The 19,776-nt window shown below is 33.9% G+C and overlaps 3 protein-coding genes across 3 annotated transcripts; 2 read left to right on the forward strand and 1 right to left on the reverse strand.

The window, feature by feature from the left end:
- Positions 1-1,164: 1,164 nt before the first annotated feature.
- LOC137824313 (beta-galactosidase 8) lies at positions 1,165-10,926 on the forward strand. Its single transcript, XM_068629933.1, has 19 exons — positions 1,165-1,917; positions 2,026-2,121; positions 2,437-2,549; positions 2,624-2,690; positions 2,771-2,863; positions 3,035-3,178; positions 3,341-3,429; positions 3,569-3,674; positions 3,768-3,855; positions 4,019-4,137; positions 4,593-4,751; positions 4,896-5,086; positions 5,173-5,267; positions 6,025-6,134; positions 6,288-6,401; positions 6,569-6,670; positions 6,930-7,141; positions 7,256-7,580; positions 7,681-10,926. The coding sequence occupies exons 1-19, from the start codon at positions 1,753-1,755 to the stop codon at positions 7,786-7,788; spliced, it is 2,496 nt and encodes an 831-aa protein (XP_068486034.1). The 5' UTR covers positions 1,165-1,752; the 3' UTR covers positions 7,789-10,926.
- On the forward strand, positions 9,841-10,926 carry LOC137824380 (fasciclin-like arabinogalactan protein 12). The gene has a single exon (XM_068630052.1). It carries the CDS (start codon positions 9,841-9,843, stop codon positions 10,711-10,713), a length of 873 nt encoding a protein of 290 aa, XP_068486153.1. The 3' UTR covers positions 10,714-10,926.
- Positions 10,927-14,142: 3,216 nt separating this feature from the next.
- On the reverse strand, positions 14,143-15,776 carry LOC137832463 (uncharacterized). The gene is made up of 2 exons (XM_068640640.1): positions 15,206-15,776; positions 14,143-15,062 (listed from the first exon to the last, which is right to left on the reverse strand). The coding sequence occupies exons 1-2, from the start codon at positions 15,624-15,626 to the stop codon at positions 14,320-14,322; spliced, it is 1,164 nt and encodes a 387-aa protein (XP_068496741.1). The 5' UTR covers positions 15,627-15,776; the 3' UTR covers positions 14,143-14,319.
- Between the last annotated feature and the right edge of the window lie 4,000 nt (positions 15,777-19,776).

The following is a 19,776-nucleotide window of genomic DNA, read 5'->3' on the forward strand; positions in this document are numbered from 1 at the left end:
CTATGTGACAAATTCTCCTATTTTTTAGAGTAGAAAGATGGATTCTCACTTCTATATAGCTTTATTATATAATATTTTATTCTGATTTAAAAATATAGATTGATTTAATTTCATATAAAATAAACTTACTTAAAATAATGAGAAAATAAATTAAATATATAAATATATTTCAATTAACAGTAATGTGCGTATAGCACGTGAGAAAAATAAAATAAAATATATTTAAAATATATTAGTAATATTGATTTTATATCTTTATTAAATATATATAAAAAATAATACATCACCAGCTTAATTGTAAGAAAATAAAAAAAGTAACTTTTTATTAAAATAAAATAATTTAAAAAATGTATTATACTACCTCATAGTTATAAACTAATACATTTCAATATCTAGTCATTCAATATTTTTTAATTGATAAGAGTGTTGTTATATTTACAAATCTACAAGAGATTACGATATATATAAATAAATTTAAAAATATGCATATAATAATAAGTATTATTATATTGCCATATGAATAAAATAAACGGTTGTGATGTGACCGTGTACTACGTTACTGTCGTGCGACATTCCCTTTCATATTTAATCGCAAAATTTATTTTTGAGTTGTTTATGTTATTTTTTGTGAGCCATTTGTTATACATTTATTTTCTATTTGTTTTTACAATTTTTTGTTATACAAATTGTGAGCTTTTTCTTTACCAAAATGTTTTGAGAAAAATAAATTATTCACAACCAAGTCATATTTTCAATGTAAAATTTAAATAAAATCTAAATTTTTATTCTCAGAATCTAGTTAAGGACGTGCAATGGAGATGCCAAAACATGATGTCATCATTACAGTGGCTGACGCAAGATGAAAAATACCACGCGCAACAACTCTCATACTATTTTCATAATAAATAAACGTAAATTTTAACAAAATTTTATTATTAAATTAATTTTAACCACGTCTTGATGAAAAATTAAGTTATACTTTTGCAGTAGAAAATAATTTCGTATTTTCCAATCGATTTGTTTGAAACCATAATTATGTGATAATCTAAGTTTATTTGCTTTTGCTGTCATGATAATCTCTGAGTGATGGTCTTAATTGATTTAATAATTTAAAATCGGTCGTAATGAAAACAAGGTGCTTCAGTTATGGTTCATGATGAAGTTAACACAGTACAAATCCAAACAGAAACGAAGACATGCTAAAACCAAAAGCTGCGGCAGAGTGAGCTCAGAAGCAGAGAACATTACCTGAAGAAGATGATCACGACATTGACAATTAAATACTATAATACTATTTGCATGCGTGTCGTGCCCTTCAATGCCTGCAATAAATACAACCCATTAACAAAGTTGTTCTTCACTTTTTTTCTCCCATGTAACTTGATTCTCTTCCCACCCTCCAAGTTTATCAAATTTCAAAGTCATAACTTCCTCTAACTCTCACTCTTGTCTCTTCACAAAACGGCCAAGCAACAACGTCTTGCACTCACACGCATGCATGTGGAAAAAGGACATAAGAAAGAAACTGTGATACATGAAGTGCTTCAAGAGTGCAAGTTTGATTTGCTTGTCTTAGAAAGCCAACCCCATTTAAGTTTTCTCTCTCTCTTTTTAACTATATCCTAAAGCCAGATTTAGTATTTGCTTCAAGACAAATTTTTTAAGAAAGCCTGTGTCTTTAAATATATAAGAAGTGAAAACAAAGAGGGTATCTTTCCCTTGTTGTTTTGTTGGTTCTTTTCCCAAAAGGCAATGAGAGCGACACGTGTTCTGTTTGTTTTTCTTTGGTTCTTCTGCGTTTATTCCCCTGCTGCGTTTTGCGCAAATGTCACGTATGACCATAGAGCATTGGTCATTGACGGCAAGCGCCGAGTGTTGGTCTCTGGTTCTATTCATTATCCTCGTAGCACTCCAGAGGTTCTGCTCATTACCCTCTTTATGTGTCTGTTCAATGTTACACGTTCGCCTTTTTTTGCATGTGTCCTTGAAGTCTGGACTTAAAAGGGATGATTTTTGCTGTTGCAGATGTGGCCAGACCTCATTCAGAAAGCCAAAGATGGAGGACTTGATGTGATTGAGACTTATGTTTTCTGGAACTTACACGAACCAGTTCGAGGCCAGGTTCTGTTCTGTTAATGTTACTATTACCATTTTTGTGTTGTTTCAGTCCTTCACTGTGTCTTGCATTCTATTGAGTTTGTGGATGTGTTTTCTTATTTTTCAAGCTAGTAAAAAGTGTATAGAGGGTCCAAATCAAAACCAAAAGTAAAATTCTGCAGCTTAGGAAAATAAATTATCATTGTTTGAAAATATTTTTTTACTGTTCATAAAAGCTTGAATTTGGGTGGAGAATTCTTCAGTGTCAATTAAAAACAACTTATAAAGTTGGGGTCTTGTGATCTACTCAATGATGGATTGTATACTTTGGCTTGGCAGTATAATTTTGAAGGTAGGGCAGATTTGGTTAAATTTGTGAAGGCTGTAGCAGCAGCAGGTCTATACGTGCATCTCCGGATTGGTCCATACGCATGTGCTGAATGGAACTACGGGTAAAATATGATCTTTATATGTTTCTTTTTACAAGGGCTTTCTTATCTGATCATGACCAAACTTTTCTGAGCAGTGGTTTCCCTCTTTGGCTACATTTTATTCCGGGAGTTCAGTTCCGAACTGATAACAAACCGTTCGAGGTAATTATTCCTTTTCTTTCTCCGTGTCTCATCTTGCTGCATCTGCTTCCTTCAATCATGAGAAATTGATTTGTGTTCAGGCCGAAATGAAGCGGTTCACCGCTAAGATTGTGGATATGATGAAGCAAGAAAACCTCTATGCATCACAGGGAGGACCTATTATTTTGTCTCAGGTTTTTCTTAAACTTCATTAAATACATGTCTATTTTCTTTTATAAGAAATTGTGGCATCCACTGGTGGAAGAGTAGTATAGACAGAGAGTCTCGAATTCTAAATGGCCTACTGCATATTTTTTTATATGAAAAAGTTATGTAATACTAGTATGTATACTTTCTAATGCCAGGTCGAAAATGAGTATGGAAACATTGATGCGGCCTATGGTCCTGCTGCTAAATCTTACATCAAATGGGCAGCATCAATGGCAACATCTCTTGATACAGGGGTTCCTTGGGTAATGTGCCAACAGGCAGATGCTCCTGACCCAATTGTAAGTTTTCTCCTTTTAGCCATCAACATAAACTGTCATGTAGTTCATTTGCTACATTGTCTATTTCCCTGATTCCTGAATAGAGCAATCTTACTATGCTGCTGTCTACAATTATCCTACTTGATTGTTTATTTCATAATTTGTAATCTTAACTACACTCAGATTAACGCATGCAATGGATTTTACTGCGATCAATTCAATCCAAACTCTAACTCAAAACCAAAAATTTGGACTGAGAACTGGACTGGATGGTTAGTTCCTTTTCTATATAAATCATTTAGTTATTTGAATGTCATACTCAAAATATGATCTGATTGTTTGTGTATCACCTTTCTCATTCAACTGCACTTTTCTTTTTGTTGTAACCTTTTGAATTCTGTGAAACTGCAGGTTTCTTTCATTTGGCGGTGCTGTGCCTTACAGACCAGTGGAAGATATTGCTTTTGCTGTGGCACGCTTTTACCAGCGAGGTGGAACTTTTCAGAATTACTATATGGTAATGCAACTTAATATTGTTTAAGGATTTAAACTATTCAAGATAGGAAAAGAGCTGATGCTACAACTTTTTCTGTTCCTTGCTGGGAAACAGTACCATGGAGGGACTAATTTTGGCCGAAGCTCTGGTGGACCTTTCATTTCTACTAGTTATGATTATGATGCTCCAATTGACGAGTATGGTATGGAGTCTTTCAACCTTTGTATCTCATATTAATTGTTGATTCTGTAGAATTATATAAACTGGTCAAGTTTGATTCTATATGAAGTCAAGAAGATACGCAAACATTATCACAGTGAAAATATATGTTTTCTTTTTTAAACTGTCTGAAGTGCATGATGCAGGAATTGTTAGGCAGCCTAAGTGGGGCCACCTTAAAGATGTGCATAAGGCCATAAAGCTTTGTGAAGAAGCACTGATAGCGACTGATCCAACCATTACAACTCCTGGACCAAATATAGAGGTGATAAGCGGGCAGGATCTCTGGATTATCTTTTGGAACCTTAAATGTTTCATATTTTCAAATTTTAATCTGAAATATCCCTTGAAAAGTGTGAAGATCCATGGATCTTTGTCATTTTGTCATAGATTTCTCTGATTACTGTCGCCTTCCCAACTTTGTGAGTGGTACCTTCTATTGATTGCAGAAAATTGTCTGCTAGTGCTAATCTATTATTTTCTGGGTATAGTTGTTTTATATGCTTTATAAAGGTTTAGTCTCTTTTCTGTATAATGTATGCTGTTTTGTGAACCATCCCATGAGCTTAAATGCTGGAGAAAGGAACATAAATGGTTGGTGCCTTAGCGGCAACAAACTAAGAGTTAAATCTAATTATCCCAAAGGCTTAAGCTGTTGAGTGAGATGAGATGTGATGAATTGTTTAGTTACCTCCTTTAACATTTACTTTTCAAATCCAGGCTGCAGTTTACAAGACAGGATCTGCATGTGCAGCCTTCCTTGCCAACATTGCCACATCTGATGCAACAGTGACCTTTAATGGAAATTCATATCACTTGCCTGCATGGTCTGTGAGCATCTTACCAGACTGCAAGAATGTAGTGCTTAATACTGCAAAGGTTTGCCTCATCAACTTTCCAATAAAAATAGATGGTTAAATTGAATCAACTTACTTTCAATATGCTGTGCTTAATCTATCTACACTTTAGATATTTTCTAGTTCAAGAAATAGTATAACCTACAGTTATATTCCGGTATGGCAGATTAATTCTGCATCTATGATTTCAAGCTTCAGAACTGAGTCCTTAAAAGAAGAGGTTGGTTCTGGCTCAGGATGGAATTGGATTAGTGAACCCGTCGGTATTTCGAAGGCAGATTCATTCTCAAAATTTGGATTACTGGAGCAAATAAATACAACTGCTGATAAAAGTGATTATTTGTGGTACTCGTCAAGGTATATAGTGTGCCTTCAAGGTTGAGGAATCATTCTTCAGACTTGCCTTTCACTACCCCACGTAACACTTCAATATTTTTCTGCAGTATTGATCTTGAAGATGATGCTGATTCTCAAACTGTCCTTCACATTGAGTCCCTTGGTCATGCCCTTCATGCTTTCATAAATGGGAAGCTTGCAGGTAAAATAAAATTAAAAGCAACGACATCTGATGATAATGTTTGGTTTAGTGCCTCCATGCCTTTTTTAAATTACTTGGCTATATTTTAAGGCCTGACACTGGTGGGGAAACACTATGCCACAGTCAGAAGATAAATAACAAAGGTATACCGTGTCTCTATCTTCCAACTATGCTTGGCCACAGGCCACACATGATAGATCCTTAGCCTGATTATCAAGAACACAATATTCTTGGCTGCAGATCCAAAAGCTTTCAAGCTAGTTTGCAATCTTAAATATTTAAACGTATAATATATAGATCATATAACTAACATCAAGCAAAAATCTTAGTACTTACCAGTTTTATCAGGAGCAATGTAAAATATGTTACCAAATCCTAGGTACATTAAATGCATAAAAGAGGAATTATGAACATAATTTTAATTTTGTGCATCCTTGGCAACAAAAATTTAGAGTAATGATGCATATACTTTTTACATTCTATCTCCATTCGTATCTCACACTTCTGTCTTTTTTAGTCCCATGTCATGTCTCTCTTCAAATTGTAAACTTCATTGTATAAATTGATGTATGAGTAACATCATCCCAAAATTTAATCCCTTTAAAGATGTAGTGAAATAAAAACAAGATTAACAGAGTAAGATCAGCTGTTTGTCCTTGTTTCTTCCTAAAATGTTCAACCTTTTCTTTATTTCTACGGAATATTCTGCGATTTATCCAATAATACTTATCTGCGACATTATGTACAACTTTTTCAGGGAGTGGAACGGGAAACAGTAACAAAGCTAAGGTCGAAGTAGACATCCCCATCAAACTAGTGGCTGGGAAGAACATGATTGATCTCCTGAGTTTAACCGTGGGACTTCAGGTTTGTCTTTACTTCTTATGTTGTATATAAGAATGTAAGGCTGAGGCAATTTTGGTTTATATATGCATTGGCTTTCCCTCCTAATATCCTTTCACTTTATCATCAAACCTGTTCTCTTACTACATCAACTAATGCAAACCTTACGTGCTTCAGAACTATGGAGCTTTTTTTGACACATGGGGTGCGGGGATCACTGGTCCAGTGATATTGAAAGGTTTGAAGAATGGAAGCACTGTTGATCTCTCCTCCCAACAGTGGACATATCAGGTTAGTCTCAGCTTAACTAAAGCCAGTTATTTTTTTCCCATTTTGAGTATTGTTTACTCATTTAACTGGACAGATACAACTGAACTAGTAAATTGGATTTCGGTTGTCCTCTTTTTATTGAAGTCATGCACAGACAGAATACACCATCTGTATTTTTGTAAATTCAGGTTGGCCTTAAAGGTGAAGATTTAGGTCCATCAAGTGGAAGCTCTGGACAGTGGAACTCTCAATCTGATTTACCTACAAATCAACCCTTGACTTGGTACAAGGTAATCTTTATACGAATATAGCGTCCATTGAAATTTTCGAGTTTTTCTAAATTATTCTCATTGTTATAACTGCATAATAGAGTATCGTTGAACCTATTTGGTTTCCTTGGTTTATGTACTGTCCAAAGCCATGGTTATTCAACCATGTTTTTGCATCTGATATCTTCACAATCACACATACTTTAAAGAAAACTAAGGGAATGGTACTATTAAGACAGATGATTTTACTGCTAACTAATGGTAATACATGTTGTATTAGACAAACTTTGTTGCTCCCTCGGGAAGTAACCCAGTTGCTATTGACTTCACGGGGATGGGAAAAGGTGAGGCTTGGGTGAATGGACAGAGCATTGGGCGATACTGGCCTACATATGTCTCTCCAAATGGCGGTTGTGCTGACTCCTGCAATTATAGAGGGGCCTATAGTTCATCCAAATGTCTCAAGAACTGTGGGAAACCATCACAGACATTGTAAGTAGTTAAATATTTTGCATTAGAGAAGTTGAAACTTGAAATTAATCCTGAATTGTTTGAAGGAAGTGAAGGCAATCCTGTTAGGTACTAATTGAGTAACTAATCATGCAGATACCACGTACCACGATCATGGTTACAACCAGATAGCAATACACTTGTATTGTTTGAGGAAAGTGGAGGTGACCCTACGCAAATCTCTTTTGCTACAAAACAGATAGGAAGCGTGTGTTCACATGTATCTGAATCTCACCCTCCACCTGTAGACTTGTGGAATTCAGATACAAAAGCAGGGCCTGTACTGTCACTGGAGTGTCCTTATCCTAATCAGGCGATCTCTTCCATTCAATTTGCAAGTTTTGGAACGCCTTATGGAACTTGTGGGAACTTCAAACATGGACGGTGCAGAAGTAATAAGGCTCTATCCATTGTTCAGAAGGTGTTGTCCCGAGTCCTCTTGAAAAGTTCATATATGCCTTTTGTGTAGTCAATTTTACTTTTTTTTCACTTGGATTATACTGACTCGTATTAATTAACAGGCCTGCATTGGATCAAACAGTTGTAGCGTTGGACTATCACTTGATACATTTGGAGATCCATGTAAAGGAGTAGCAAAGAGTTTAGCAGTTGAAGCTTCTTGTGCATAGATATTTCGCTTCAAACCTTCCCACTTCCTAGCTCAGACACAGCAGAAAAGCATTCCGCACTCCAAGTGTCTTGTACTCTTTATTGAAGATGATCTTGGATAAGCCAATGTGTAAAATGCAATTCTGGTAGTAAACCGGGAAAACAGTGTATATTTACTTAATATAGAAGGAAGGCCTTGCTCATGCATGATGTGTGATAGTGGTATATTTTACTTGAAACTTGAAAGGAAGGTTTCTAACAAGCCATACAAGAAATTGATCTCTTGATGAACAGTACGGCTATTTTCTGATAAGATAAGTTAGATTAATAAATCATATACGCAGTACATATAATCACTGTTTCATTACGAACATGTTTGGCCTTTATTTGTCAGTAATTGGTTCGGGAAACTTTATCATGAATATTGAGGATATCAACACTCACCATGTTCTTCGTTAGTAGTAAACCTCTGTATCAAAACTAGAGCATTACTAGACTCTGCCAAAACCCTTTTTTTCAATTAGAAGAGGCAAGCTGGTGCAAAGGAGAGCCCGAAGGGGACCCAACTAGATTTGCATCCCCTACGATACTCTGCAGGGACAGCAAGCCAAGAAATATCATTAAACCAAAATGAGTGACAACAAAAAGGCAAGGGGAGGAGAAACCAAACCCCAACACAAACAAATATCTACTCCTATTAGTAGCTATGAACTGAGGGAGAGAATTCCACCAACAAAACCCATTTACGGAGTGAACTGCACAAGTATTACTCTGGTATATATGACCGACAAGTTTCATGCTCTTGGTTATATCAATACACTTAACACCTACTTCTAAGTCTCCAGGGACCAAGTTTGAGTTCTTGAAAAATGGTTCCATCCTTTCTGCTTTGTTACAATGGCTATAATAAATTCATTAAGCTTTGCAAAAAAGCATGCAGAGACACCCAAGTTAAGCTAGAAGCCCCCAAGATACTCGCCCTGTGATTGCCACGGGATGAACCATTCGTCTTGCACTTAGTTTAACCATGCAAAGGAGGGTTCCAAAAGACCGATAAAGTACAATTAGCCTTCCTTGGGATGTCTCTGATTTTTAAGTTGCTTCCCAATTTAAAAGAAAGTTTTAAAGATGAGTGTTCCCAAACTAATTCGTCATTAGTTAGTTGTATGGGGATGACCATGTTTTTAACATCATGAAGGATAAACGGGAACCAATCTCTTAAAAATTCCGACAGTTAAAATCACCTATGAAACTCCAAGGGCCAGCATGATTCTGTTGAATGAAGAAGCTTTTGTTCTTCCCGGAAGTTGTTGGGGCTAGAATCCTTGCCCCATTGGGACAAACGAAGGAGACCTGGTTGGAGGTTCTGGGTTCCTTTGGCCAAGATTAACCTTCCGTGAAGATTGTTCTTGCAATTGAGAAGCCCTTTTCTGTATTCTTCTTTCGTGATCTTTATGGAGACACAATTGCGTTTGATGCAAGGCTTGAGTAACTGGCTTGAGGGGAAGTCCTATGAAACAGAGAGAACCTGTGCGAAGGATCGTTCTTGTTTGGGAGCGTGAGGGGCTGTTGCTTTTGGGGCCCATGAACATATCGCAGAAGCGGGTTCCATGAGAATTGGTTATGGAAATTGTTTTGCCTGCTCATGATGATGGATAAACTACTCTTTCCTTCACCTATCTTCACTGCAGAAAAAAGATAGTGCTTGGTTAGAATGGTTTCGGCAAAAGACACTACAGTTCACAAAATCAATTGATAGCGATTGGAGATTGGTGTGGCCTTCAATCATAAAAACAACACTGCTCCATGATTTCATCCATTTATCATCATTGATGCAACATCTCAATATCCTTACCAGCTAGCAACTGTGTGTATGTTCAGAAATCACAATTTAATGTTTTAAAACAAAGCCTTTCACCTAACTATCATTGTCTCACATTCCCAGATTTGCTCTATAAAATCCATCTCTGCCATATCATCAATGCATCAAGTGCTCGTTGCTAATACAAATCCTACATTTGATTTGTTTTCCAAAAGCACCTGAGCCTTCATACATCAGAACTAAAATCACGATGCAAAAGCAATATCTCTTTTCCTTCTCACTAGTACAGCTAGTTTCATTTCTGTATTTCACCACCACTTTAGCCCAATTATCACCAGCTACTTCTCCTCTAAAACCACCCCAACCTATTCCTACACCACCAGCTGCAGCCCCTAAACCTTTGGTTCCCTCGTTGCCAGAGTCACCAAGTGATGCCACTCCTGACACCGCAGCTGTTGACATTGTTGGAATCCTGAGGCAGGCCAAGTCATTCAACATCCTTATCCGCCTCATGAAGACCACCCAATTGATCAACCAACTCAATGCACAGCTCCTCACTACTAAATCAGGTGGCATCACCATTCTTGCACCTGATGACAGTTCCTTCTCTGAACTCAAAGCAGGCTTCCTCAACTCTCTTTCTGATGGCCAAAAGCTCGAGCTCTTACAGTTCCATGTTCTTTCAGACTATGTGTCGAGCTCCAACTTTGATACTCTAACCAACCCTGTGAGAACACTTGCAGGAGCTAAACCTGGAAAGGTGGAACTGAATGTGATAAGTTACGGAGGGAGTGTGAACATCTCAACAGGGGAGGTTAACACCACTATCACAGGCATTGTATACACAGATAAGCATCTTGCTATTTATAAGGTAGGAAAGGTGCTTCTTCCTATGGACTTCTTTGCAGTGGCCAAAGCACCTGCAAAATCACCCTCTTTGGCACCAGAACCATCTGCAAAGGCTCCTAAAGCGGATAAAGAGAATTCACTGTCCCCAGACTCCTCAGACTCATCTCAGATTAATTCCACAAAGGATAACTCTGGCACTGTGAAAATCAATGTGTACGGAAAGTGGCTGTCCCTTGTTCTTGGAGTAGTTCTCATGACTGTTTTCTCATCATAAACCAAAATAGATTCTAATCCATTATATACCATGCAGTTAATATTCAAGAGTGCTATGATTGCGTGAGAGGAGTGAGTATTGAGTACTATTGGTGGTGAATTTATCAGAGTGGATTAGGGATCTGAGATTGTTATATCCCTCTGATTTTATTGAGATATGCTATGCTTGTTTCAGTATATTATTTATGTAAACTTAACAAAGGTTGCTTCAATATTTTCTATGTTTCTAATGTCAAGAAAAATAAATCATGACTACTGTCTCAAATTCAATAATTAAAATCTCTAATTTGTTAGGTGTATTTCAGGTCATGCTTCAATGTTTTTTGAGTTTTAACACTCACTAGTTATAAACCTTTTGGGTCATGAAAGGAGGCAGGAAAAAAGTATTAGGCTAATTTAAGCAAAAGAATAGGTTGCATTGCAAAACAAAAAGGTTTCACTTTGCAGAAAGACATTACTTGTTTGTTTCCCTCGGGACAAACCTTAAATATAAACCCCAGTCATTAGTTAGCCATATGCTTGAAGTAGCTTTTAAAGACATGCTTTTAGCAAGCTAATAAGCTTTTACACCAAATTTTGATTGGTTTTGTAAAGAGTTAATAGCTCACGTGGTACTGAATATAATTCTGCTGTCGAGAGTATGATATTTTTATGAATAAGAATATGGTACACCATTAGGAAGCTAAAGAACACAGTGTAGACTACCATTAAATCTATTTTAGAGTTTTTGATTATTAGTTGGTAAGAAAGACCCTACAACTGTCAATTAAAATAAAAACTAACATTTCATCTTTAAAGTTTTTAACCATTTAGGTTTTAAGGTAATTTTGGACCTTCCTAAGCCATCCTAACAGTATATATGTTCCCTCTGTTATCAAAATTGATTTTCCAGGCAGGAAATCATCAAATAATAATAACCATTGTAAATGTTACAAACCAATTAAAGGAGAATAACTTTTCTACCTGTTGCAAAAGTAAAACAAAATGACTTTGACCACACATTTCTTATTCTAGTAAGACTTCTTAGCAACTTGTTGTTCATGTAGTTATTAGTGAACAGGATTTTGGAGGATGTTGGTTTTGGGATACAAAAGTTTGTAATTCTTAGATTTGGTTGGAGGTTCTTTTGTAATAGTATTAGAATATCCTTCAAGTGTTCCATATTAATTTATTTATTATTTGTGGATAAAAAAACATTTTTTATTTTAATGAGACTTCAATCAGTTATAGATCTGCTATAAATATCAGAGTAAGCAGAATGGCCCAAAGAAAAATGTTTAGGCCAAATCATTTCTATTTGATGTGAGTACTCGACCTGTATAATCACCTTGCACCTCTTAAGTAACATTTGCATAGATACATGCATCCAACTATTGTTTGATAATAACATGCGAATTGCTGTGTTAAAGCAAAACAGTTCCACACTTTCACATCTAGAACAACCTAAAAGGTTTTCCTTATCAACTTTATTGTCCGTGTCTTAGTCTAACCTTAAAAGGTGAAGACATAAGCCTATATAATGTTAGGGGATCCCTCCTTAATTTTATTGGGAGATTATGACCAATGAATATTGGTAACACTATTGTGGGGAGTTAAATTATTGATACCCTCAATTAAGTCAACTAAGGAGAGAATTATTGGAAATCCCTCCTTAATTTAATGGGAGATTATGACCAATTAATATTAGTAATCAATCCATTGAATATATTCAATGATAGTCATTAAAAAGATTTTTGGAAATTGTAACTCTCTTAAAAAGTAAAGAGCATTAATTTTTTCACGAAGAAGTCTTTCTCTCATTATCTGTAAAAGGAAACTTCTAAGGAAGAGAAAAATAGAAGCAAGTAAGAAGAGCAACATAGAGAGAAGAGATATCCACCATAGTGTGAGATTAAAAATTCTAGTGAAAGACTTAGAAATTTTGTATTCTTTTCTTGTTGGATAAGATTGAGTGTTATCCTCATATAATAAGAAAAACAAATATTGTAATTCTACTTTTATAGTGAAGGCATTTTTTAAACTAGGTCCGGTGAATTTTTATTTCTCAAGTTGAGAAGGTTTTATTTATCTCGTTATTCTATTTTTGCTCTATTTTCTATTATTTGCTTATTGTTTTCAAAAGTGTTCATCTTGTATCTACATAAAAAAAACAAAAAAAAAACCTGAATTTTCTGAATTTTCCTAATATCTAGGACCATGGAGTTCACTATCTACCTTACCTAAGAATTAAACCTAAACTTGGTACAGGGTAGTCTTAATAATATATTGAAATTTAAGAACATGATCCACGTGTAGTTATGTTAAATAAAACTGCAAAAAAGTTTGCAGAAACATTTTATTACATAGAGGGCTTGCTTATAACTCTAACCCCGCAACTTATCTCAAATACTTGTTTCATTACTAGAAAATTATTATAATTAAAGTAAATATTATTTTAAACACTAAAAATATTATTAATTTTTAAATTAATTTTTAGTATAAATAAATATTTTCTAAATTGATATCTAATTAGCTACTAAAGTTTTAACTATCAATTATTTAAATTCTAAATTTGGTAATTAATTAAATATTAATTTAATTTTTTTAATCTCTAAAATAATATCTAATTTAATAAATATAGTAACTAATCTTTAAAATTAGTTTTTATTTAATATATTTTTAATATTTTATTCCTTTCTTCCTCTCTAAAATGTCTAGTAATACTAGGTACAGAAACATCTGGAAATTTGTGTACTTAATAACTGTCATGTCACACACTTAACAAAAACAAATAAACATTAAACACAAGTTAAATTTTTTTAATCTATCGGGATTTTCCATCTGTTACCATTTTTTTTATACAATTTATTTTCGATTTTACCTTATATCTTATTTTATTAATACAATTAAATATTTTGTTATTTTATATTAATTACTTAAAAAATAAAACTATTTTTTAATTTTTTAAATTAATATTAATATACGTTTTTATATGACTTTCCTACTTTTTCTCTTAATTTTTTATTTTAAGTTAATCACATAAAAAAAAACATACTCTGACATATCAAACAAAATAACATTCATTTTCAATCATTCTTTGTACTCCACTTCATTTTTACTTTTCAACTCATCCAAAATTATTTCCGTATATATATTAAATTTTTATTATTGTAAAAGTCAATTAAAAACCCTAATAATAGTAAGGATTTAATTAAAAATACTCAAAATTTATGAGAAAAAATAAATTTGATTAAGCCAAAAAATAATTGTACCTTCGATCAACTTGTGTCGGACCATATTTGAAGTGTGTGGGAGCCGCAATTTCTTTTTATTAATTTGACACTATAGCAAAGTGTTTGACACACGCCATTGAAAAACCATGTTGGAGTTTTATATGATTCCTTCAAATGTCTAAACAATTTCAATTTGGGGTACGTTATCGAGAAACTGATGCATTGGAAGACTACACTTCTTCATATCTTTAATACTCATCAATCACTATAATTTAATGATGATCATGGGCAACACTTCAGGCCCTTATTTTTTTAATACAATTGAAACAAACCAAATGCAAGATGTTAAATATTTGATTACTAAGAAAATCTTATATGTTTGATGAAGCATGATATCAGTACTGAGCAACAAGTCCTTCTTCAGTGCTTGCTATGGTGGATGGCCTCTGGAACATGCACCGTTTGCATGATGTTGAAAAGAGAGAGAGAGTCTGGTACTTGTTCTCCCCACCCATCATTGGCATAGCAACCCCTCTCTTCACAGGGCTAACATACCCTGGCCTGTAAGTCTGACCCAAAACTCCTTCAAATTTATCTGTGCTTTTCTTGAATCTGAATTGTGTCTCCAAATGAGCAAAAGCATCATTTTGTGGCAGTTGGTAGTTGTGAACCTTGTTTTCTTGCTCTCCAATAGGCTTCACACTTATGTCCATCTCAACCAAACCTGAAACCGTCACTCTCACACTGTTGGTCTCATCGGTTCTCTCCACAACCACTTCTCTTTCATCTCCATTGCCCCTCCATTCAGCCTCCCCATCAGTTGGAACATTGATCACTTCACCATCCCACTTCACTGTGAGAGAATCAACCTTGTCATTCCAATGAGACACTCTATTGGCTGCAATAACAAGAGTGTGTGAGTCAAACATGACACCAAGTGCTTGCACCCATGTGTAGTCACGAGTCCTTCCTTGTGGTCGAGACCCAATAAAGTGAGCATTGATTTGGAACTCCTCATCAGAAACAATGGCAAAATTTCCTCCTTTGGCACCGTGGAAGTAGAACATCACACCATCACCTCCCACAAAGCGAGGATCATAGCACAGAGATCCATACCCATCACAGTTAGCTTTCCTGACTGTCAAACAAGCAAACTCAACATAAGTTCCAATTTCAATTCTTAGGTTTGTTTGGTGATGATTGAGTACATGGACTATTTTACTCTTTTATATATACCAATATAAATTTTTTAAACAAAAGTTCAGGTTCCTTGGAACTTACCCTTGCAGGTGGCTTCACATGTGCTGCTGCTACAGTCAATGAAACATGCCTTCTTCTTCTTGTTCTTCTTGGGCTTCCTTTCTGCGCACTCGGATGGACAAACAATGGTCTTGAACTCACAGGTGGTGTTTGTTCTGCAGAACCCTCGTTCTTGACCTGATGGCAGTGCTGACATCTTGTCATAATCTGAGGCTTCATCACGTTGCTTTTTTGGCTTTTTCTCTTTTGGCTTCTTGTCCTTTCCATCATCCTTTTTATTTTTCTTCCCCTTTCCATCATCACTACCCTCACCCTTCCCCTTTCCATTCTCATTTCCTTTACCTTTGTCATTGCCATTACCTTGACCTTGAGCTATGGCAGCTTCCATGGCAATAAGTAAGATGAAGATGGCCACCAAGATGCTCCACTTTTTTCCACCCATCTTCGTGATCTACAATGCACCTTTCTTTTTGTTTTTTGTCCTCTGCTATGATATGATGATCTTCAAGTACTTCTTGAATGACTCAGAGGATGTTGAAGAGAGCATGCATTGAAAGAGAATATATAGAGAGAGGAATTGGGTTGAAAATTAGCCCTGAAGTACGCCTTAAGCTTTGCTACGATCCTTATTCTAAACTCTTCAAAAGCTTGTAGTTGCTTAGTAGTGTAATACGTATGAATTTTTAAAGTTCAAAAGTTACTTATTGACCACGTAAACGCAACGCATGCATGATTAATAGGGTTGAGTAGCACGTTCTTTTTTGCCAAAGATAAAAAAAAAAGACTTGTGTAGGATCTACAGAAGACCCTTGAAGATGATAGACCTATAGTACTATAGACACAAGAATTGAGAACCTAGGTATGAACGAAAGCATGCATAACGCCATGCATCAACATAACTTTTGTCTTATTTTATTCTATTTTCAAATGATCAGCTTCAATACTAAGCTACACGTAAACGTTATGGTTACGTTTGTGTCATGAAACTAAAGACAGATGGTGACTTAAGAGTAGAGCATTAGCTGTAGTAACATGGGTTTCGATCGAGTTGAGAAGAAGCAGCTTCTATTGATGGCATTGAGTTAGAACAGCATCAGCTGCCACTATTTATATGCAAGTTGCCTTTGCCACCTTAATTCTTCTGTTTAAACATAAGAATTATTGGATCTTGTAGCCGTCATAAATAGATCAAAGTATATGAAACTTAAATTGGACAACTATGAAACTCTTAATTTGACTCAAGAAACAAATAAACTATGACTAAGATTGTGAGTCCACACTAAATTTTCTTTCACACAACTAAATTTTAACCAATACTACAAGCAAGGTAAAAAAATGCAAAACAAATAACATTTGAGAAATCTCAATTGTCAACGCTCTAGTTCTTTAGTCACAACTAGACAATTTATTTCCTTATGTTAAAAGTCTCACTTTATTTAAAATAGTTTTTAAATGTTATTCTTTTAACCATTTAGTTGTCTTTTCAACATGAAATTGTGATGTAATACTATAACCATCTCAAAACTTCTGAAAGTAAATATTTATAAGAAAAATTATTAATTTCTTTTTTAGTTTATATTGTTACTTCATATACATTGCAAGAAAAAATTATTTTAGTGGCCAATAAAAAAGTGGGAGTTATAAAAAAAGAAGTAAGGGTGTGGTCTACTCAAGTTGGACAATGGATGGCAATGCGGAGCGAGCTATGTGGGTCAGTCCGCAGCCCGTTAGTAAAAAGTGTGGGAGGACTCAGTAATTCAACATGTCGACCCGCTTAAGCCCGTCTCACATAACTTGTAATTCGCGCGGGCCAATAATGGGATGGGTCGAGTTGACCCGCTGACCCGTACAAAAAAAAAAGGAACAAAATTGTTTACTTATGTCAATCACCTATGTTTAGAAAGAAAAAAATGACAATAATGTTTCTTCAAATTGGACTAAAGTAGTTTAACCATCATTTTTGTTTCTCTGTCTTTATGTTCTAGGTTTATTGCGGGAGTATAATCATATTTTCTTTTGTATGATGATAATTTATTTTGTACTATAACCATAGTTGAACCATTAATTTTAATTATATGTTTATTCTATATTTTTTGACAAGATCTTAATTTGCAAACACAGGTTCAATTTTTTATTCAATTATAATCAATTTATATTCAATATTTTTTATAATTTTTCAATAGCCATGCAAAAAGTAAAAAATATTTTGATTAAATTCTTTTATATTCAATTTTTCATAAATAAACATTTTTATTGTATTTCTTAAAAAAATATTGTATGCGGGTTGACCCGCAAACCTGTGGGCTGACCCTTATGCGGGGCAGGGTAGAGAAATTAGTCTGCATTCACTACACGGGATGAGTCAACCCATACCGCATTTTGCAGGCCAAATGCGGGGCGGGCCAACTCGCATTGCCGTCAAGTTGGACACAAAAATAAATGTCAAATATTGTGTCCAATATGGAGACCTTTAACTCACACTAAAAATTATTAAAATAATTATAAGTTAGTGTCTGGAATGGGAAAACAAAGTGGATGCAAGTTAAAAATTATAATAAGAATAATAATAAGTTAGCGTTTAGAATGAAGACAAAAATTATATGCAATAAAAAAAATAAGTTGCAAAATGATACATGGAACACAAAGTGAATGCAAGTTAGTATTTTATTACATTTATAGTAGATCTAGACAACACTAAGGTGACGTGGACGTTTATTGTCACCTTAGCCCACACTAAGTTATTTAATGAGAGAAAAAAAACATTAAAACATTTTTGTCTCATTTTCATTTTCTCACATTTTCAATTTCGCTCTTTTGTCTTACTATTAAAACTCATAATCCCAAAATTCCTACGTCTCCTTCGTGGTCATTTCGCTCTCCTTATTGTTTGTTAGGCTTGGTTTATCAAGTCACCCGCTATCGGGTCATTATCAGACCACCCATATTATATAGTCACACACGAGTTGCTAGCCTCGGCGTAAGGGGTGTGTTGGAGATCTCATATCTTATAAACTGGTTTTATGAGGTTGAGTTAGGCATAAAGTTCACTTCTTAATAATTATTTAATTTTATATCTATTTTAGTGTCTCTCAAACCTACGCTGTAGTTAAATAATATATTTTTTATGTAGGCTTAGCCAACAGTACATTGTAAATTTGTGTCCCATTAAAGGCCGTTTCTAATGCATGATTACCAAAAGATTAACTTTCATTTCTATTGGGACACTAAACCCGCACTAGTTCCAAGTAACGTCTTTCTTTTTCTCTTTGTGTTGTTCTTTTAGAGACTCTATCATCCTTATTTCTGGTAGGGAGAAAAAAAAAAGTGTTTAAGATTGTATAAATATGCATAAGATATAAAATGTTGTATTTGTATTTTCATTAATGAAAAGTTGCATCTACATTCACATTTTGAAAAATTTATGTATAACGTGCATTGGTTTATTAATTTGATGATTATTTTTTCAATTACTTAATATTTACATTTGAAACTTTTATGTAAAACATGCTTTGGTATATTAATTTCATGAGTAATTTTTTCAATTACCTAATATTTATAATAGTTAAATGTTAACGCTCTGAAATAATTTTATAATGTATTTATTATTTTTGGTTTAAAGGATAGTCATCTATATATAAATTTGGCCTATAGCTATGATATATTGAATAAAATATTCAAGTTTATTATTTAATGAAAAAACTTCACTAATTTCAAAATACGTCAAATATAAATTATGGAACAATGTACTTGAGAATACATTCTAGATTTGTTGTTTATGGAAGTTTGAAATTATTGTTTTAATGATGGTTTATGAATTAGATATTTTGAAACAACTTTTTTCAAGCTATATTTTAAAATAGACAATCTGAAACTACATCTGAAGGTATATTATAAAATCTAGAATATATTTTATGTAATTTATAACCATGTTTTGAATTCTAAATTTACTTAATTTATAATTATATTAAGAATTTTATAATCCATAATTTTATTATGAATTACTTAATTTAGAATCATATTTTATATTTTGAATTTTAAAAATTAAAATTATATTTTATATTTCGTAATACAATAACATGCCAAAATTTCCATCTTGTTAACATAATAACATTAGTCAAAAACACAAATAGTCCAAGTTTATTTCTGTAATTTATTAGGCCTGAATTTAATTTTTGCATTTCACTTTGATCCTTCGACAATTATTTCACTCGCTCTCATCCACAACTTATTTTTAATACTAATTTTTCAAATTGTCGAAGTTTAGTTTATTTGATTTAGAACTAGGAAAAGATGGATGATTTAATCACAAAATTTAGTTAAACAAAGCCATGCTGAAGAATCCATAAATAACTTTTGATTTAGATGTTAGCTATATTTTTTTCAAATTATTTAATGATTTTTTAAAATTGGGTATCTAATAAATTAAATATTTTAATTTAACTATTTTATGTTTTCTGTCTCAATTAATTTAATACTTATTAGTTTATTTCACGTGTCACACAACTTATAAATTTTGAACCTTGATCATATTATTAGGTTTCATGAGATTAACAAAAATGTATTGGTTGTGTTGATAAAATAAAATCAAAATA

The sequence above is a fragment of the Phaseolus vulgaris genome, chromosome 11 (assembly GCF_000499845.2).
Source record: "Phaseolus vulgaris cultivar G19833 chromosome 11, P. vulgaris v2.0, whole genome shotgun sequence".
NCBI lineage: Eukaryota > Viridiplantae > Streptophyta > Magnoliopsida > Fabales > Fabaceae > Phaseolus > Phaseolus vulgaris.

Coding starts and splice junctions, on each gene's coding strand:
- LOC137824313 (XM_068629933.1), top strand. CDS start 1,753: ATGAGAGCGACACGTGTTCTGTTTGTTTTTCTTTGGTTCTTCTGCGTT. Junction 6,671..6,929: donor AACCCTTGACTTGGTACAAG/GTAATCTTTATA, acceptor ATGTTGTATTAG/ACAAACTTTGTTGCTCCCTC. Junction 7,581..7,680: donor CTCTATCCATTGTTCAGAAG/GTGTTGTCCCGA, acceptor ATTAATTAACAG/GCCTGCATTGGATCAAACAG.
- LOC137824380 (XM_068630052.1), top strand. CDS start 9,841: ATGCAAAAGCAATATCTCTTTTCCTTCTCACTAGTACAGCTAGTTTCA.
- LOC137832463 (XM_068640640.1), bottom strand. CDS start 15,626: ATGGGTGGAAAAAAGTGGAGCATCTTGGTGGCCATCTTCATCTTACTT. Junction 15,063..15,205: donor ATGTGAAGCCACCTGCAAGG/GTAAGTTCCAAG, acceptor CTTGTTTGACAG/TCAGGAAAGCTAACTGTGAT.